The 20,202-nt window shown below is 41.8% G+C and overlaps 1 protein-coding gene and 1 long non-coding RNA gene across 15 annotated transcripts in view; both read left to right on the forward strand.

The window, feature by feature from the left end:
* The window catches only part of LOC136790016 (uncharacterized), a 301,984-nt gene that overhangs the window by 16,706 nt on the left and 265,076 nt on the right, over positions 1-20,202 (forward strand). The gene's annotated exons all lie outside the window — the stretch shown is intronic.
* The window catches only part of ARHGAP12 (Rho GTPase activating protein 12), a 77,768-nt gene continuing 64,719 nt past the window's right edge, over positions 7,154-20,202 (forward strand). For 6 of the 14 annotated variants that reach the window (XR_010829084.1, XM_048076556.2, XM_066991520.1 and 3 more), the window contains exons 1-2: positions 7,154-7,307; positions 13,084-13,838. Coding sequence is in view for 13 of the 14 variants with exons in the window: in XM_048076556.2 (XP_047932513.2) it covers positions 13,170-13,838 (669 nt within the window). In the remaining variant the exon portion in view is untranslated. Of the gene's footprint in view, positions 7,373-8,055; positions 8,079-13,083; positions 13,839-20,202 lie in introns of those variants that run through there. The other 8 variants (XM_066991521.1, XM_066991522.1, XM_066991524.1 and 5 more) reach the window with 4 other exon arrangements.

Here is a 20,202-nt window from a genome sequence, read left to right on the forward strand (position 1 = left end):
AGGAGAGTTTGGGGATTGGCTTAATGAGCGTGGTACAAATAAGAAGTTTCCACGAATGCTTTAGGGAGTGCCAGCACAGTGAACCGATGAGGCCGGGGGAAAAGGAATTAGGCAAAGGCTGTGGAGGAGGCATGCATGCAGGGCCACGGCTAGCACAGTTGTTATTTTCTCCCTTTCTTCAGGATGTGGCGATCATAAAGTCAAGCTATGATCCAGCTCAAACATACCAGGGGATCCTTCACATCAACTCAGTGTGTAAACGGCTGCCGGTGCAGCCAAAATAACAGTAGCTTTCCATTGTTTCTAAAGACAAATCAGTTTTACTATTAAAAAACATACAAATAAGGAAGGCTGAGCCAATTCCTTTTTATGAGCTTTTTTCATGGTCTGCTCTCTAGTGAAAAATGTGAATGACTCATTTCTGGCTAAAACCAGCTGATCCAACAGAACGAAAGACAGCATTGACTGCCATCACCAACAGCGTTATTGCTACGCCAGCCTTAGAGCGATAAAATACTTTGTAAGGGTTTCTTTTCCTTTGTCGGTGGAAAACAACTGGGCAAATAGAAAGAGCAAGGAAAATCAGCAGAGAAACTTACAGGGAAACAAACATACAACAAAATGAGGACTCGGATTCCTGAAGATATTGTTCTTGGAGGAAGGAGCGACAGGATTGGAAAGGGTCTGTTCCCTGAACTCCAGTGACTCCTCGGGAATGGCTATGATATGCTGAAATTACTAGGAACTCCAAGCCAGCACATAGTTTCCATCATACCAGCCCACTCAGGGACTTGAAATAACTTTTTTGTCAGAAGCAAAACACAAAATTGAAAGAAAGAAACACAGCATGCCATGGAAATGTCATAACCTTCCACCTGCTTCTTTCTGCAGTAGCTGTCAGCACAGAAAGTTTCCTTTATCTTTTATGAAATAGGGAATGAAACAGACAAGAGTTGGTGCAGGGGCTGTAATGGAACAAAGGGACTGGATAAGGAAGAATAAAAGTTGACATCTATGCCAGCAAATTGAACATGGCCACTGGCACTGGAATGTGATCATCCACATCGTTAACTTGTAAGAACAGTCCCTTCCTACGGTTTGGCTGGAGGGTGGCACACTGTGTCCCACACACCTCCTGCGACGAGACCTTTCCCAGTTTAGATGAGAACACCAGATTTTGAGCAGTAAGAGCATTTAATGGTGTGGCTGTGGGCCCGGCAAGGACAGTTGGCTTCACTCTCCAAGGCCTGTTTAACCCCGTGGTATGGACACAGCCACAGAAGGTGCAGGGACACCCACATCCATCCTTCCTTTCATGTATGCAACGAAGTCATACTGTCTTTTCTCTAAATGCATCTAACAGCACCTTGAAAAGAGTTAGATTTTTTCTGACTTCAGTGTTCCTGATGGCAGGAAGCTTTTTCTTAGGAAAAAAAAAAAAAAGAGAGAAAGAGAGAGAGAGAGGAAGAGAGGAAAAAAGGTCAATTTGCATCCAATTTGTTTAGACAGAAAAGCTTCTGTTGGTGTTTTTCCTTGATATATTTACACAGAGGAATCAAAATCTCTCCTCACCTTTGCTGTGTTCAACTAAATACAGGAGTATGGAAGTGGTCAGGGGCCTGCCAGAAGACAGAGTGCACAACTCACCTGTTTCAAGCCACCAAGTCTCTTTCATGCTGCGTGTTAAAAAAATAAGTATTTTTTATCCTTGTTACTACTGCTTATTCCAGTTCTTACTTCTATCATAGTTAAAAAGCACCTCCGAATTTCCAACTCACACCTGGCCAAAACCACGTGCCAAAACCACGCCAGGGACCGTGCTACCAGTTTAACACTGTGGGTGGCCGTGTCTGTTTGCCAGCACAGACATAGCTTGAGACTGTGATTAGCAGGAATGTTTACTGAGTTCAGTATCACAGTTACCAAATGAAGTATTTCTCTGAATAGCCTGGATCCATAGGCTGCAACGGGTTTGCAGGATTTGAACTCTCTCATCAGGATCGCTCTCTAGCTTTGTCCTCTCCAAGCCCCAGGGGTTAGCATGGCCACCAAGCAGCGAGAGAAATTATCACACTTAGAACAAAAAGATGTCAGAGAAACTGAAAACCAATACATACACATCCATGTTTCTGAAAACAGGTAGGCTTAAACTCAGTGTACGCAGCTGAAAATCAAACATCTGTCTCTCATTTTTTTTCTCATGAATTTGTCTAATTTTTTTGAACATGTAAACTGGAATTCACTGATTCCAGTAGTAATGACTTCCACTGTTCAACTACATCAGTAAAATCTAGAGTGTGATCGAGGTGATCACATACAGGCATCCACGATGAGGTGAATTATTCTTCAGACTCTTTTGACTTTTTCTTGACTCCTTCTACTCTTTGAGTAGAATTCCACCGGTCATCAAGGGAGCACAGACATCTGCCTAGATGTAGATACATATTAACAGACACCCACAAACCTTAGATTCTTAGGCAGAATGGATCTCTCCCCTGTCTTGAAGCTATGCCTATGAAGGTGAGATGAATCCTACCTTGTCTATCTATTTCTGGTGTTCCTCAGCAATAACATTCATTATAAACTGGACAACCTCAAGCAACTTCTCTTTGACAGTCCAGCCCTTGAGAAGCCGCTCAAGGCTCAGAGTGGCTTTGTGCTTCCAGTTTCAGATGGGCCTCGCAGCGAGCATGCTGCTGCTGAGCCAGGCCGGGCCTTGTGCTGGAGTCAGCTCTGAACCTCTATCATTTGGGGAACCAGATACTCCCTCGTGTTTCTTCTTTCACACTGGATTTCGTGCATTTTTACAAAAGGAACTTCAATATAAATAAAACATTTAACACAACAGGTTCATTCTTTTGGCACATCTTTACATTTCATTTGACTCTGCTTATCAGTGGTTCACAAATGCAATTCCTTCCTTTCCCTTAGACAAAAACAAATAAGCACAAAACCAGTCCACCTACTTAGAAATTAAAGAAACTGGTGCAGGACCCTCCTTAATTCTCCAGTGTATAAATGGACATTTACATTGTGCTTTTTGAATATCAATACCTTTCATTATAGTTTTATCCCAGGAAAGAGACACTATTATTAAAAGAATTAATTGTGCCTTTTGTATGGTTGTCTGTTAGCGCAAACCCTTGCTACACCAAGCACAACTGGCTGTGTGGACATGACTAAGATCTAGGTTAGTATTTCTGTGCTAAGGCAAAGGGCTTGAGCCAAGGCAGCAGAACGGAATGCTCTCCTTCATCCATTGCTTGCTCTAGAGAGCGTATCCAAAATAGATTTGCTACCTTTCACCATTTTTAATTTCATGCTGTTACTCGGAGGTACATTTTCATGCTCAGCATAAAAGTGGTTCATTTTTGAACATCGTGACCAAGAAGAGAAAGGCGACGTAAAAAGGTAATGTCATGGGTAACTAGTGAGCCTGTTCCTGGCAGGAGCAGACCTAAAGGATCTGTTTGACCAAAACCAGTACTACTTTGTACTTTAATAATGCTGACAATTGGACAGTTGATAGACTGCTCATGCAAAAAAATAGTCAGATTTGAAATTTTGTCACAGCTTTCACTGGATGGTCTCAGAGAGAAATACAACTATTAAACACCACAGTGACCCTGTGGCAAATGAACAGAAAAAAGCAAAAAAGCTTGCGCTGACCTCAGTCCATTCTAACATGATTTAAAAAAAAATGTGCTGGAAAGAATCTTACAAACTCTTCCCTGCTTTTTCATAGTAAAAGAAATTATCTTCTCTGAACTGTGGATAAAAATTCCTGCTTAAGGCAGAGAACATTCCTCTGCAGTGTAACAGCAAAAGAAGCTCTTCACTGAACTTCTGAGAAATCTGGGTTCCTTTGCTATATTCCTTACTTTCTTTGTTCCCCTTTCAATTGATTTTCCTTTTAATGAACAGTTATATAAATAAAAATGGCTCATCTCTGAGTCGAGGCAGGAGATGGGGAGTAAATTGACAAGTTCATGCAAAAAGCCCACAGCATCTGCACGTCGTTAAAAAGTGCCTTTGTAGTAGTTAGAAAAAAACAGAAAGGAAGAATTGATTGTATGTACACGTGTGGGTGGTAAAAGTATTTTTAGCTAGAGGTGAGAGGCTAGAAGCTGTCAAAAAACTGAGAGTAAGAGCAGAGTAGACAGGAGATGCCCCAGGTAATGTATTTTAGATCAGGCTAGTTGAACCATTTTATAAAATAAACCTGTAAGTAGTACGGGAAGTAAAAAATATTTCCTATTTATATCAGAACAGTTTGCTAATTAAGTGCATTTCTTTGTCTAAATTTAGAATGGTTTCTCTATTGCATAGCACTATTGAGGTCATAGTTCCAAACACAAAATCACTGAAAAATGGGCTGAAAACCCAAGGAGAAAGGAAAAGGACTAAAGTGGATACTTGCAGTATCTGCCCATTAGATGTGAGAAAGCCTTTTTTTTTTTTTTTTTTCCTTTTCATCCATTTCTGAAAAAAAGAATCAATGTAGGTCATAATGAGCTTAGCCTGTGTAGTGTTAAATCCAGATTGTTTATTTGTTTCCCATCCCCTGATCACATTTTAGGCAGCACATTTCTGTTATCTAACATCAGTTCTGGCACTATGAATAACAGGATGGCAGTGTCCAATCTTAGGTATGCATTTCAAATGAATTAAAACACAGTGCTCATCTAGAATTACTGCAACTGAGTCATGACCAAAATAATGGACAGCTGAACTTGTAGAGATTTGAATTTGAGGACTCATAGAAGAAGAAACATAAATGGGATTTTGCCCTTCAAATTTAATAGACTCAGATTTTTATACACATGACCCTGCTATTTCAGAACTCTTAACCTAAGAGTTAACCTAAGGAGAATAAGTATTCTTTCTATTTCTAATTCAAACACCAAAAAAAAAGATTTTTCCAAGACTGGATTTTCAGAACTATGACACTTATTTTCTGTGGATTTGTGTTTTATCACAGAGGTCATAAATGAAAGTATGAGGTCAACTTTTTCTCCACGGTTGTGGATTTTATAATGTCACTTTCTTATGTGTCTTCTCCTGCCCTTCTATATAGCTGCCTGCTTTCACAAAACTTTCAAGAGTTTAGCTACCTTTAAGACAACGCCCTTTTGGCAAACATAGATAAATTTGGACAATGGTATTGGAAGATATGAGGTAGCAGGACTGACAGACACAGATTGAACACTGGCTTTATATAAGGAATCAGTTTACAAAGGCAGAAATTGATATTTAATATTCAATTTATGATATAAAAACATTCTAAATGCTATAGATACAAGAATTAAGAGTCTGTAGATTGTATAACAGTTCACAATAGTACCTAAAGCAATTGTATTTGGCAATTCTTTCAATCTGAAGTTCATGCCGTAACTGCATGTACTGGATCTTTTCACCTAAAGTATGTCTCAGTCCTACATGAGGCATCAAATGTGACAGCAACACTGCACTTGCACATCTCGAGGAAAAAAACAAATCACAGTGAGTAAAGGTTGTGAACTCTAGCTCTTTTTACTCCAGCAGAATTATAGAGAAATCCTTTATACGCAGAATACATAACATGCTAAAATTGGAGCTTGAGCTGGACAGTTTGTGTGTGTTGTGGAATCTTTCATGACTGCACTTGGGCAGGGACTCAAAATTACATATCTTCTGGCACCTTCGGCTCTATTACACGTTAGCATTATGTGGGACCATTGGTTCTACCCTGACTCAGAGGGAAGAGTGCCTCATTCTGAATCACTAACGCCATATCCTGCAGCACTCTAGCGAAGCCCTGGCAGTAAGAAAGGATAATTACAATGTGGTTACTAAGACTGATTTTTGAGATGCTTTTATGCATACCTCAGGCATGTCAGTAGGTAAAATGCAGTCAGCTTGCCTAGAAATACCCAAGTGTCTTAAGTATATTATTTTCTACCACAAAACTGGGCATGCGAGCTGAATCTTAGTAGACAAAAACGTCCAGCTGAATACTGTATCCGGAACTACTGTGCATTTATTTTCATACATATATTTAAAAATACTAGGTATGAATACAAAACTATTTGACAAGTTTCTTTCGCCTTTTAAGGATAAATAATGAACATCTATATAAAAGATGTTGTTTCCCTTGCAATAGAAATAGTAGTCTCTACTGTTTTTCTGGACTCTGTGAATAACTTCTGAAGAAAGAGGTGTAACGCTGGTACCAGCCTTGCTCCATCAGCAGACTTCACAGGATTTTAATGACGTTCTGTGAACAGTTAGCCCAAAATCAAACGATCCTTGGTGTCATGGGGACACTTGCATAAATATTCAGGCTAAGATACATAGAAGCAAAGCTTTAAGATATTTGCACTGTTTACCACTTGTCTTGCATGTTGTCACACACCACCAGATACAAAATTGCAGGGAAATACAATTACTGGAAATATGTTCAGTATGAAAATGTGTCCACATGTTCATTTATACATACTCATGTCATTTTTCTCTTTTTTTTCCCCCTCAAATACAGCCTCTGCTTCTCTTTTCCTCAAGTGGAGTCTCTTTTGCTTGCACCCTTCAGGTGCTCTCTTCCCATTGCCTTTCCTTTCCTTCAGCAAAGCCTCTTTTTCCCACCTCTAGAGGATTTTACCGTCTCCTTCCGTATTCCATGTGCTAAAATAATCAACAAAGAAGTTTGGGCCAACGTTAGCCTGGGTTATAGGAACAGACCGCAGTTTACACGTCTCAGTGCCATTGTTTCAGGACGTTTGCAGATCCGCGCAGATACCCCCGCGTGGGTTACACTCAGCTCATGCTTTCAAGGAGGACTAGTTACTATTTTTTTTTTTTAAAAAGATAAGATAAATCACAATTTGAAAACGCCGCGAAGGTCACGTAAACGTTCCCACACTGGACGTGTGACGACTCTGACTGGCAGACTAAGAGACACCACACGAACTCTGAACAAGCCAGGATGTACGTTTTTATTATTCCCCTCCCGGTCACACCAAGCACCGGGTTTCTTTTCCACAGGTGCCCCCCCGACGGACACCCCCGTTCCCCCCCGCCCCTCACGCCCGCCATGCGCAGGCCGCGCCCCCCCCCCCCTCCCGCGCTGCCTCGGGCCAGGCCCCAGCGGCGTCCCGGAGCCCGCCCGCCCCCGGCACGTGACGCGGGGCGGTGACGGCGCCGTGCCCGGGAGCTGGCACTGGGCGGCGGGGACGGGGCGGGGACCGGGGCGGGAGGGGACGGGACGGGACGGGAGGGGAGGGCACGGAGCGGCCGCCGCTGGATCGGGGCCCGCCGCCACCCCGAGGCAGGTGAGGGGCTGCGGGGCGAGGAGGAGGAGAAGAGAAGGAAGAAGAGGAAGAGGAGGAGGAGGAAGGTGGGGAGGTGCCGCCGCCGCCGCCGCCGGGAGGGCTCGGGGCACGGCGGCGCCCCGCTCTGCCGCCGCCATCCCGCTCGGCGCGGCGGGGAGGCGGCTCCGGGCCGCGGGGAGGCGGCGGGGAGGCGCACCTGGGCGCTGCGGGGCCGTAAGGAACCGAGCCGGGCCGTTCCGCGCCGCGCTGAACCGAACCGAGCCGTACCGGGTGGTACCGAGCCGTGCCGGGCCGTACCGGGGCGCACCGAGCCGTACCGAGCCGCCTGGCGCAGCCTCCCCTCACCTGCGCCAGCCGCAGCCGGGCTGCAAACAAAGGGAGCGCGGCGCTGCCTCTCCCCGGCTCCCCCCCCCTTTACCCCGGTTCCCCCGGCTCACCCCCCCTCCATTTTGGGGTTTTTCGCCCCTCTCCCCGTAGCTCAGCACCGGCGGGGGTTTTGGAGCCGTTCGGAGGCGGTGCGTGAGGCCGCAGCACGGTGCGAGGCGCGCGGTGAGGGCAGGTGGGCTGGCGGTGTGCGGGGGGTCGGCCGGGGGTGCGCCAGGAGCCCCAGAAGTGGCCCTGGGCAGCTGTCTGAAATCCAGGGCTTGTGCAGGGCTCTGAGTCAGTAGGCGATTGTTAAATGGTTACTTATTAAGCCTTTTAATTTTTAAGGAAGTCCGAGCTCCGGGAAGCTGCTTTGCTTTGCGCTTGTGCTTGATTTCTAGCCTGACGGTAGGTAGCTCTGCGAGGAGACAGCGCAGGAGTGAGCTTGCCTTCAGGAGCCTGCAAGTTGTCCGTGTTTCGTCTGTGTTTGTTGGTCGCATTTGCATTTTGCATGTATTTTTATACAACTTCTGCGGGCCGCAAGCGCAGGCTTTGCAGGCGGCAGTTTTTGCAGGCGCTGGTTGGGTGCTGGCTGCTCGTCTGACCTACCAAGTCCCCCGAGAAGGTGGCTGGAAGGGGTCCCCAGGGGAAGAGCAGCATCAGCGGGGAGAGACTGGGACAGACGGGGCTGCTGTGGGGTCGGTCTGCTCAGAAACCATCATGCGATACGTCCTGAAGTGCTGAGAAAGCTGCCAGTGGAGAAGCAGAAGCACAGAGTATACTGCACTGCAGCCAGTTTATCTCATCTGGCCCAAACCGATAATAACTTATCCCAATTTAGCTTCCGTACTTGGGTTTATTTCTGCAGCAGCTCCTCAGAAGGGTTCATTTCAGTAGTGGGTAAAGTTTGATTCTGAAAATGGAAGAAGATGGCGCAAGTCAACTGCTGCTCCTTTGTAGGACATCATGAACAAGGTCACAGGAAGAATTTTAAGGAGATCAGTTAATATCCTCAGTGTTTTGTATTTAGTAATTTGCTGTGTTTCTATTATGAAGTAATTACATGCTGTGGTAAGTCTCCCCCAAGACAAATATAGAAGAGAAAGACTTGAGTTATACAGAAAAGGCTTCTGCTTAATTACTTGGCTCTAGAAGATCAGGAGAAATTACTCTGTGTGTAATAACTTGGGGAGTGGTAGGAATCTTACATTGTGCACCTCCTGATTTTTATTTTTGTCTTGAGTTCTGGGGTAGTGCTGAAGTTAGGAATGATCATACTCGATGCAATACATAGTATTATACATGTTGTACGTGGTCCTCTCTGTGCGCATATGTTTGTCTGTGTATGCTAGGGCTGTGCTTCTTTCAGGTCCATTTCCACACGCTTCAAGATGAGTTTAGTGAACATCTTTCTGCAGTTAAGAGTGAGAGTTTCAAGCAGATGAACTGCAGGGTTTCAGTTTCCCTAGGAAAGGCCTCCTTGTAAACAAATACAAAGATACCTAGAACGAACCACTCCAAGCAGAGATGAATTTGCCATTGCGGCTGGTTGGGTTCGGTAAGAAAAGATCCCGGTTTGGTGAGAAACGCCCAAGTTCCAGCTGGGCTCAGAGGCTGGCTGCAGAGCTGCTGCGTGCCCATGCTGAGGGGTGTTGGAGCTGGGTACGGGCAGGGCAGAGCTGACCTCAGCGAGCACGGTGGGCTGCCTGCTTTGCTCAGCCTTTGCCAAGTAACAGCTGGGAAGGGTTTGTATTGGGAGCGGGAGCTCGAAGAGATCCACGCCATGGCGTTGGGTGAGAGAACTCGTAACCGTCGGCCCTGTCTGTGTGGGGACACAGACACGGGTGTAATCATGAACATGCTTGCTCTTTGTAGTAGCCCAAGCGCTCTGTTAAGTGGCAGGATGTATTTCTACGTGGGGATGTGGCCCACCTTAAATTAGTTAACCTGTAGCATTCAGGTTTCACTTGCCAGATGGAAAATGTGGCCTGAATCTGTTCTTTGGCATTCGTGAAAAAAGTTTCTTCATGTTTTTGTTGTCAGTTGGGGGCATTCATTGTTATTAATCTGTTCACCAGGTATTAAGACTTCATTTAAGGTATTAAAGCTTACGGATGTCCTCTGTTTGCAGTCGATGGCTTTTTCATGCCTATCACTCTCTAATTAGGATTCCTCAGCCTTCTTTACTGACGTGGCTGTCATCCAGCATTTCAGGTAACGCTAGAAAAAACAGCTCAGGGGCTGCGAGGCCTGACCCGCTGTGTCGCTTCCGTGGCTGCCCAGTAGCAACAAACTCACGTGCTCCAGATGTCACTGCTGTGCTCTCAGGTCTGAATTCTTCCGTGCCCTGTGCTGTAGAGGCTCAGCCCAGACTCCCGGGGCTCTGTAACCGAAGCTCCACGAGGCAGACGGGTGCGTCCTCAGAGGATGTCACCAGTAGCTGTCCCCTGGGCTATGCACAGGGTGCAGGCAGTCCTGTCTTCTGTGGTGCAACAGCTGCATAAAAAAAAATGAAGTAAAACTTCTGCGTTTGGATCCGCGAAGTCAAGGCAGTGCTAGTTGTTTGCAGACTTAGAGGCTTAAGTCAATATTTATAAATTAAACTTGGTGGGAAGGATTTCCCGCCTATACCATAGGTGGTTCTCTCAGGGGAGGTGCAGAAGTAGAGCCTGGCTTGATCCTGATGATGTGAGCTATTTATAAATCAGTTTCACTGTTCTGGCCAGCCGCAGAATACAGCCTGTCTCTTTTCATCCGATGTTCAGTGTTACAAAATGCTTGCTATTGACTTTATAATTTTGCAGCTCAGCTGAAAGAACAAAAAACTGTGCCTTTTTTTTTTTTTTTTTTGGAAAAGGCATGGGGTTACAAAACTGACTTCAGAATAGGGTAGAGCTATTTTTGTAGCTACTGCATTTTATTTAACTTCTATTTCTCAAAATTCTGTTAACTTTTTTGAAGTGTAAAATACAACTTATATTGAGCCTATCAATCTTGAAGAAAAAAATAAGCATTAAGCATGCATTCTCACTAAATAGTTATATGAAGCAGGCAGGAGAATGAAAATTCCAAGCTTTCAAACACTTGGGAGCCCTGTGGGAAACCACGGGTATAGATTCTTTCTTTTGGGAGAAGTAAAACCAGCGTGAGTGGGTTGTCTTCTTACATTTTAATATCCAAGGCAGCATACCTTAATGGTAGACTGTAACTTGGAATCGCTTCTATTTTTCTGGTATATGACCTTGAAGCTGTGAAAGGGATTGGTAGCGATGCTGGAGAAGTGTTGGGAGGAGTCAGATTTAGTAACAAGGAGGAAAATAATGTTTTTATGCGAGAGTTTCCAAAGCTGCGAAGAGAGTGGGTATGTTTACCTGCTGCTGGAGTTGCTAAACAACTGCAGAAGTGCACTTAAAAATACCGATTTATGTTGAGCAGCAGGTAGGCTAGTTGTTCTGTACCCAGACTGTAAATAGACTGCAGTGCTGCAAATGTCAGTGTGCTGTTTTATGGGGGAGAGAGTAAAAGGGAAAAAAACAAAACGCGCACACAAAACCCCAGACAATCCGAGCATTCTTTCCTGCTGCTTTGTGTCCCTCTCGTCAGCTTTGTTTGAATGTGGTACCATCTTTCTTTCTGCCAAGTCCTGCAATAAAATTGCAAGTCTGATCTTGTGACTCCATTTGGAGTCCGGTAAGCAATCGTGGCTTTAAGGCTACCCGTAGGAAGTGCGTCCTGGGTGTCAATGGTGGACTGTGGGAGAAGGGACGACATGGTTTAAACACAGATCGTTCTTTCCAGGCTTCGTACTTGAGCTTTTTAGGGTTGTCTCTTTCTATTGAGTTAAGTGGGAAACGCAACGTATTTGAGGATCGGATCAAATAGCAGAAATGGTGAAAGAAAAATTGAGGAACTGTTAGGGGTTTCTGCTTCAACTCTCCCCAGAAGTCCCTTTTGTTGTTTGTGCACTTAGTCCCTCTTACAGCCTGCATCTGTGTGCCTGCATGGAATTGCATTAGTTCCGCTGTGTTTCAGGGTAAACACTGTAAATCTCATCATGAAGTCTCAACTTGCAGAGCAGCGAGTTTCTGAATTGTTTTTCTCATTCACAAAACATGCGGGATTTGTTTTAGACTTATCTGTTAATCTTTGGGGGTTAAAATGGCAGCATTTTATTGAATTCTCCTAAACTCTGTTTGAATGTTAGAGGTCTTCCCCATTTACTCGTATGCTTCATTTTTTTTTTTTTTCCAAGATTAAGGGACTGTATCTTACAATGAACACAACGAAGTAATGTGGAAGTTGCTAAGACTGACGCTTACCAACTCGTGAATCGCAACTTTGATGTTAACATGATTAACTAGAGGAGAAATCATGGTAGTTCATGGATATGGGTACAGTTGTCATTGTCTAGACTGTAGGATGCTAAAAAGCCCTTTTCAAAATTTTCATGTAGTATCCTTTTATTATTTATTTTCAGTTTTGCTTCATAATCCTGTTTCATTATTTTTTTGGGTCTTTGTTTTAGCACATATCGCTCTTGGTTATATCAGGTTTTCTGTGAAGTACATTAAAACTAAAAGCTATAAAAGTAATTAAAACTAAAAGCTCTTCTAAGAGCAAAGTGAATAGGTAGAATTTAAACCGCTAAAACCAGAGTATCTTGGAAACTTTAAATATTTCTTTTAACCTGAAACTGTTTTAGCATTACAATAGTATATTGCAGTTATACCAGCAGTTTATAGAAGTAAATCAGCATTTTTGAAGACTGGCTAGAGGTAGAGGCAACATGACGTGCGTGCTCAGATGGCACAGGTTGCCCAGCTCCTTAGGGATCAGTTTCGGCACTGAGGTGGAGGTCAGCAGAGCCTGTATACAGCGTGCAACACGTGGGGCAGGGATTGCCAGCCCATGCTGAACTTGGTGACTGGCGTGTAGCATTGGAGGAAGAATTAAAGGATTTTGTAAGGAATTCTGAGCTCTCTGAAGGGACTTGTGAACTGAAGGACAGCTCAAAATAAGCAAACCATAATCTTTTCCTTTTAAATATATTAAATCCAGAATAGTGATGCAGTTTCATAAGAAATTAAGCCTGTATGTAAGCAAGAGAGAGACTCAGACTAGTCTCCCCAGTGATGGTTAACCTTGCTTAGTAAAAGAAGCAACAGGGTTAACAGGTAACTTGGTAGCAAGAGGCTTCTGCGAATACGAGGGTTAAATCAGGGCTTCGGTTGTGTTGTTGACTTTGTTTTATTGCTGTGAAAGGTACCTGAAAATCTTGCTTTTTTTCATCAATCTCTCTGTCTGAGGTTGACATAAATTGAATATGCCGGGTTATTTTTGAAATTATTTTCCTTTAAAGTGCTCTTGGACAATTACTTCATTATGTAGATATAACTTTTTTTTTTCCTTGCAGCTCTGATTATTAACAGGAAAATAACACTTCTGAAGCAGAATGTCGCTTACTGTTTGCCGGAAAAGGTGAAATCTTTTCAAAGAGAGATGGCTGATAAGGGTGGGAAGATCCTTCCAGGACAATTGTACATTGAAGTGGAGTATGACTACGAGTACGAGGCCAAGGACAAGAAAATTGTGATTAAGCAAGGAGAGAAATACATCTTAGTGAAGAAAACTAATGATGACTGGTGGCAAGTCAAAAGGGATGAAAATTCCAAACCCTTTTATGTGCCAGCACAGTATGTGAAGGAAATACCACGAAAAGCACTGATGCCACCTGTTAAGCAAGCAGGAATGCTGTCAAATAATGCTTTAAAGTTGACACACGGATTACAGAGGTCGACAGAAAATGTGAATAAGTCACCAGAGCTTTCTAGTTTTGGAAAATCTTCTCCAGTTCAAGTGTCTTGTTTAGTTCGAGATGCCAATCAAAATCTGGGACCGAACAATAGCCCTGGTCAAACTCTTGGGTTGAGTCTGGACCTTACTCAAAACAATGGAAAACTTAACAACGAGTTGCAGTCTCCCAAAATTTCCAATCAGTATAGAACCATCTCCATGGGTCATTTCCCGTGTCCAGAGTTCTTGGAAATAGAGAAGACCAGCTTTTTGCATGAACAATCTTGTGATTCAGCAGGAGAAGGCTCAGAAAAAATTCATCAAGATTCAGAATCTGGAGATGAACTCAGTAGTAGCTCCACAGAACAAGTGCAGGTAAGCTTAAAAATGGTTTCTGTAAATGTGTGTTTTTTTTTTTCTTCTCCCTATTTCCTTGTTACCATAATGGTTTGTTACAGTTTTGATTTTTTTTTTTCTGTAATAAATTGAGATTAAGTCAAAATGTATTGTCTCAGCATGAACTAGCTGTTGAAGTCTAACCAGTTGACATATGTGGTTCTATTACTTGCAGAAGTACTTTGGTTTGGGGATTAATTCCATTTACGATTCATGCGATTGAATGTTACAGAAACAGCCCTTCTTTATTAAGTTTGTTTGGAGATGACACTTAATTTGGATTATTCTCTTCCAGAGGAAGCGAGCCTGTTGCAGTAACTCACTTGGATTTGTGAAAGCAGAGGAAGATAATAGTGCTAGTTACAGTCAGCTTTTCCTAAATCTGTGTGTAGATAGTGTACAAGCTGTAAATTGACGTACTAGAGGGTTTAATAGCTTAAAAAGGGTACATTTAGATTTGTATGGAGTTTAATTTCTGGCTTGATTATTTTATTTGTAGGCTCTTGTAATGAGTCAGCCTTGCCAATTTTGCTTCTCACAACTTTACACTGGATTAAAACTCAAAACATGTGAGTTTTGTTAATTAGTATGGAAGAATCTCAGGAATGATGTACTCCCACTTCAGGCTAAAACTGAGCATTGATTTCCTTTTTCTTTAGTGAAATGGAAGTCATTTCATTTACTTCCTTTTTTTTCCTTTTTTTTTTTTTAACACCTCCTTGCCCTTGTCCCCCATTAACAACAACAACAAAAAAGTTAGCACTGATTTAGATAATTAGGTCAGACTTCTGGTATGGATAACCAGGTTAATTGGTCTATTGTAATTCCAGATTAGTTCTTGAAGTATTGATGTGTGCATACATGTGCATATTTATGTATTTGTGTAATACAGAGATTTTAATCCCCAATATACAGAGATTTTAAGTTGTTTTAAAATTCTCAGGTTAAAAACTCCCTGCTCTTAAACTTCCTTACACTTTATTGTTGCGTGTGTACAAACCGACCACTATAATAAATCCCATTTGTCAGCCACTCGCTTGCCGCATTCAGGACTCACTTAAGGGTGGTATTCAAATGAAAGCTGATGCTAACTTCAGAAATGAAAATATTACTGTGGAGAATTGTGCATCAGCACTGGTTTGCTAATAAGACACAATTCGTACAAAGGTGCTTAGTTAATATGAGTGAGTATAGAAAGGTCTTAAAGATACAAGATAGATTGGGTGATTTACGTAGTCGTGAACTCTTAATCTATATTACTATGTAATATATTGATATTTATTGAAGTACCCAGAATCAGGAATTCTTAAATATCCCACTCTATTCTTGACCTCTTTCTTCAAAGTCAGAGTTCCTCTAGTTAGGGGATTTCATGCCTCTAATATTTGTTACCTTTTCTAACAATTTTCCTTTACTTTTTTTTTTTAATGTGAATAATATGGAATAAATGGGATTACTGAATTTCATTTCTTCAATTTTTTAGTTTTAGTTTCATTTTGTGCTTCATTAACATAAAGATTGTTATGAACAAAGTGGAGAAAATCGATGTCCTAGCTCACAGTAGCTGATACCAGCTGCTTAGAACTCAGGATAAGATAACTGTTGGGCATTTACTATAGAAACGTGCAGTGGCTCATCTGCTGTTGGATTAATTGATTGCTGAATGAATGACAAAATACTAAGGAATGGTTTGAAAGTATATTTTACTCTAAATAGTTTATCGCACTTATTTTTATGTTGTGTGTCAAGACAGTTTCCTGTAGTGTGTTGAATAAGCATCGCCTTTCCTAGTTAAAGTAGGTGAAATTGATGTTACATGGGTGTCTTCTGCCACACAGTAATTAACATTCAGGCCTGCTGTCCAGTTTTTGTGCAACTTTGTGGTACTGATACAGTGACACAATCTTTTCACCTTTCTCCTCCATCCCACTGCCTCACCACTAGGACCTTTTTATATGTGTGGACTTCGGTGGGACAAGTATGCACGTGTATGTAGACTTTACGGGGTTGTAAGGAAGGTCTGAAAATGGAAGGTGTCCCAGTGCTTAATATTCCAAATCCCTACAGCTGAAACACCACGTTTTTAGGAAAATCACGGTGGCGTTTGACGTGTGTTGCCGTGGAACTTGTCCTAATCACAGCCTCGGACATCAGGAGAGCGGGTGCTCAGTATGCCTCGCAGTTGCCTTATTTTAAAACCATGAAGTAACTTCATCTCGTCATGCGGAATCATGGGCTCTTTCAACACGATAAAAATATTTGACATTTCGTAGCCATAGGGATTAAAGCAGTAGTAGAACTGATGTCACTGCAGCTCAGTCTAGATACTATGAGTGCCAGCCTTCTCTGGAACAGGCCCATGTTTTTTTTTATAATTCTTTCAATAATGAGCGTTGTTTAGTACAAATCAGCTGTGCCGAAATTAATGGCTTAGAAAGCTGTTTTTATTGCTTTTTAGTCTGTAGCGAGAACATCAAGTTCCCTGCTTTCGCACACAAACAGGATTTTGCTTCCCAAGACAGTCCGACTGCGGCTCTTCCTTCCCTCTGCCTGCTGTGGGATTCAGTTTTACGCCGTCTGTACTGCAATGAGCTTCAAGCTACAGGTGTTTTCTCTTAAATTTGTAAGGTTAGAGACTAGACTGGCCTTGATAGTATCTCTGTGTGGGTGACTTTTTATTTCTTCTTAGACTCATGATTTAAGAGTCTGGCTGGAAGGGGAGTTGACATCGATGTCAGCACTGAGCTGGTACTGAGGAAGCCTGAGAGTTAAGGGGTGTGCTTTTGTGGTCGAGTCGGTTTGGAGAAGGAACCTTTGAACTTACCCAGCCCAGCGGCATGGTTTCCAGCCAGCCACGGAAATGAGGAATGGGTTAGTTTGAGGTGACGGTAATTTTTTGTCCCTATCCCAACCTGCAGCGTTTTTTCAGTATCCTGAGTGTGAATATACGAGATGCAGAGGAGTGCTTGTATTATGAAATACTTCTGAGAGATGGGTACGCTATTCTCTGAAGATTATCCTACTACTTCTTTCCAGTAAAGAAGTACAGCTTCTGTGGCTGAACAGCCTCCAGCTCATACATTTGCTGGCTGTGGAAATGTTGGAAGATCCAGTCTCCAATGTACTGCATAAAGGAAGGATTTTTTGAGATGTGGTATGAAATGGAGGTTAGGGAGGTGACAATGTGAGCAGAAGAACTTGTTAATGAAGATGAGGGCAAAATGATCTGATCAAGAGGGAGGAAAAAAAGGAAAGGGTAATGAATACTTCTGGCTCTTTGTGTAAAGAAATTCCAAGTACTGGGTGTAACTCAGATGCATAAGGTGCGCTAAGAATCAGATGTTTGCTTATGGACTTGAACTGTAGGAAGGCTGGAGGTAATTAGAGAAAGCAGGGCTTGAGAGGAAATGTTCCAATTTAACCAGATTTAAATCTGGTGGAGATAATACCTGCCAGTAGAACTGGTATTGAATGAAGTGGGTCAGGATTGCGCAGATGGAATCACTGGCACGCTGATTGTACTCAAATCTGAGAATGAATGAATGTTTTCAACAGAATTTTAGGACAGTGGTGTCAGGTGTGAAGTCCAGATCCTATGAAAAGGGCAGAAAACAATCCTTTGAGATGCTAGCAATGGGAAAGAAGGAAACTAAGAGGAGAATGTTGCAGCAGAGGATGCGCAATACTTGAGAGAAGTAGCTGAAAGGTTAGTGATGTGCAGTATAGGCCAGAATAATTGTTGTGTAGGTGTGGGGGGGAAACCCAAAACCTACGCATTTAGCCACACCTGATTTCTTAGGAAGGAAGAGTTGAAGCAAAAGTGGAAAAAAATTAATAGTAGTTTAGAAGGCTTTGGGACAGTGTTTGCAAGTAAAATGTACTCTGATTTTGAGAGAGGGTGTGCAGAGAGGGAGAAGTTGGTTAAGTTCAGAGATCATGCCAAGGATGGTTGGGTGTTATCTTTATAGAAAGATGGTACTTTGGAATAAAATAGCTGCAGACAGAAATTAATCTGCTTTCAGCAATGCTAATGTATAACTTACCTGAAATACTTTTTCTGATGAGGATGAGTGTAACTTCCTACTGTGTCATCAGAGACATGGATTATATAGGTGGTTATGTATGTGTATGAGTAAAATATTTGCTCTGACTTAGTGTTACTTCTTATGCTCATTAAAAGTTACTTTTAGTAGCAGGCTGTTTTTAATCATTATAAATATAGACAGTGACCCATTTGCAAAGATTGTTCTGTCTTTCATCCTCTTTAGTAATTGACTATTGCATAAACTGTCAAGTGCTAAAGGGGATTATCACTAGGATGACTGTTTTGCTTTGCTTAATTCTGATTAGTAAAGATCTTGCAGAGAGATCCTTCTGTTTTACTGTAGAGATTTCTGTGGGAATTGTTATAACTTCTTGAATGGAGACTTTTTGTGTGTGTGTGTATGTTTCAGTAGATAGTGTGAGTGCATCATCTGGAGGTCTTAGCATTTTTGTCTATTTTGCCACCTAGTTGAAAGGCTGGTGGTAAATCTTCAGTATTAGACTACCTCGGTCAAATACTAAAACTCTAAATAAGTCTTTTGTTACTGTTTTTGTGGCCCTCAGATTTAGTTTGCATAATAACATTTTTTTTTTTAACTTCATTAAGTAAGTTAGAATACGCTGAAATATACCCATTATAATGAGGTGAAGAATAAAGCTTTTAGTTCCTTGTCGTTAGAAGTTGTCTGTGGTATTTTGTAAAGCATTAAAACAATTCTTTTTATGTAATTCCAATAACTGCTGTTAGAATTTAGAAAAATGTTTCAGGCTGGTTAGAAAGTTATATCAGTTACCCTGAACCTGCCTTTTCTTTTAAGCAGTACAAAATACCACCTTCATCTCTGACAATGGCAGAATCTCCGCAGCCGGTAAACGCTTATACAGAAAAGCAGCACCAGGAAAATGAACTGATGTTTTGTCTGGCTGCTGCATAAACTTAAAGCAGCAGGCGATACTGGAGACTTGCTTGTTCTCCATTGGCAATGCTTCTGTCGGTTTTTAAGTTGGGAACTTCCAGATGCAGAACAAACTCAAATTGCTTTGTAATAAACAAAAACCCTACTTGAGAATATTTGATCCTATCTTGTTCTTGCACATTGCGTAACTCTGAGAATAAACAATTGCATTCTGTATATATTTACCTAGTTGCTTTCTAGACAGTTGTTTAATGTTCCAGTGCTTGTATGTTAAATAAATGTGCTGTTATTTTGTAGAATTCTAAAGAAAGTCTCACTTGTTTCACAGCAGTGTGACAAAACAGTAGGGAACGTATGACTGGATAGAATAAAATGCAGAACGCTTTTTTTTTTTTGTCAGATGGGCAGCTCTCTGGAATAGTAGACGTTTGTGCTTAAAAAAGGAAAGTAAAGTCTGTGCACATCTAGTACCCAAACAGCTGATATTTCTGTGTCTTTGCAGAGGTGTTTGATTTAAAAGTGATGGACAGAAATGGGTTTTGTCCTTACATGGTTTTTATTCTAATATTAAAGCAAAATACTTTTAAACAATATAATCTTCTTCTGAATAGTGAGAATTGATGAAGAGTTTCAAAGACTTTTGTGATGGTGAGTGATTGGGCAATGTAGTGTTAAATTACACTTATAACTTTGCATTTAATCTATCTTAGTGTGGCTTCTGAGCTAGTTCTTGGGAAAGATTGTAACTGTTGAGTACACCACTTTATGGAAGTGTTAGGTTAATATAAAGAAGTGATCAAATAAGTGTGGATAACGTCAGTTGTAGAAAACATTAAGAAAAAAAATGCAGAAGTTTGTAACTAATTCCATGGTATTTCAGTATCTTAAATACTTTGCAGTTGCAGTCATCTTTCTCATTGAAAATCTCTCAGGGAAAATGTGAGAGTGCTGAAAACAGCACACAGAAAGGTGAAAGGTATGAGCAGAGGCGTGGAATAGTTCCCATGTGAAATCTTTGCAAAACCTTTTCTCTCCGGGTGCACATTTAGTGTTACATCCAGAATAGGTATTGTAATTATTGCTGCTGAAATGGCTGAGAGATTGTTCAGAACTAAAGTAGTCTTATTTTTTTTTGTCTTTTAACATTTTTTTCTGCCTGTCTTTTCTGTTGTAAACTCTTGAGGGTTGAGAACTTGTGTACAAAGATGTTCTGACGATGGGCGTGGGTATTGTGAGTCTCTGTTTCAATGAATTGTAGTTCTCCCTCAGATAAAAGTTTTGTAAATGAAACCTTAAAGCTGAGGGGTTGAGCTTATTGCTTTTGTTGGTTTTTGATGTTGTATTATCTGGCTTCAACTTCTGTTTGTAAGCAGAGTTCCTGA

This window comes from Anser cygnoides, chromosome 2 (assembly GCF_040182565.1).
Source record: "Anser cygnoides isolate HZ-2024a breed goose chromosome 2, Taihu_goose_T2T_genome, whole genome shotgun sequence".
Lineage (NCBI taxonomy): Eukaryota > Metazoa > Chordata > Aves > Anseriformes > Anatidae > Anser > Anser cygnoides.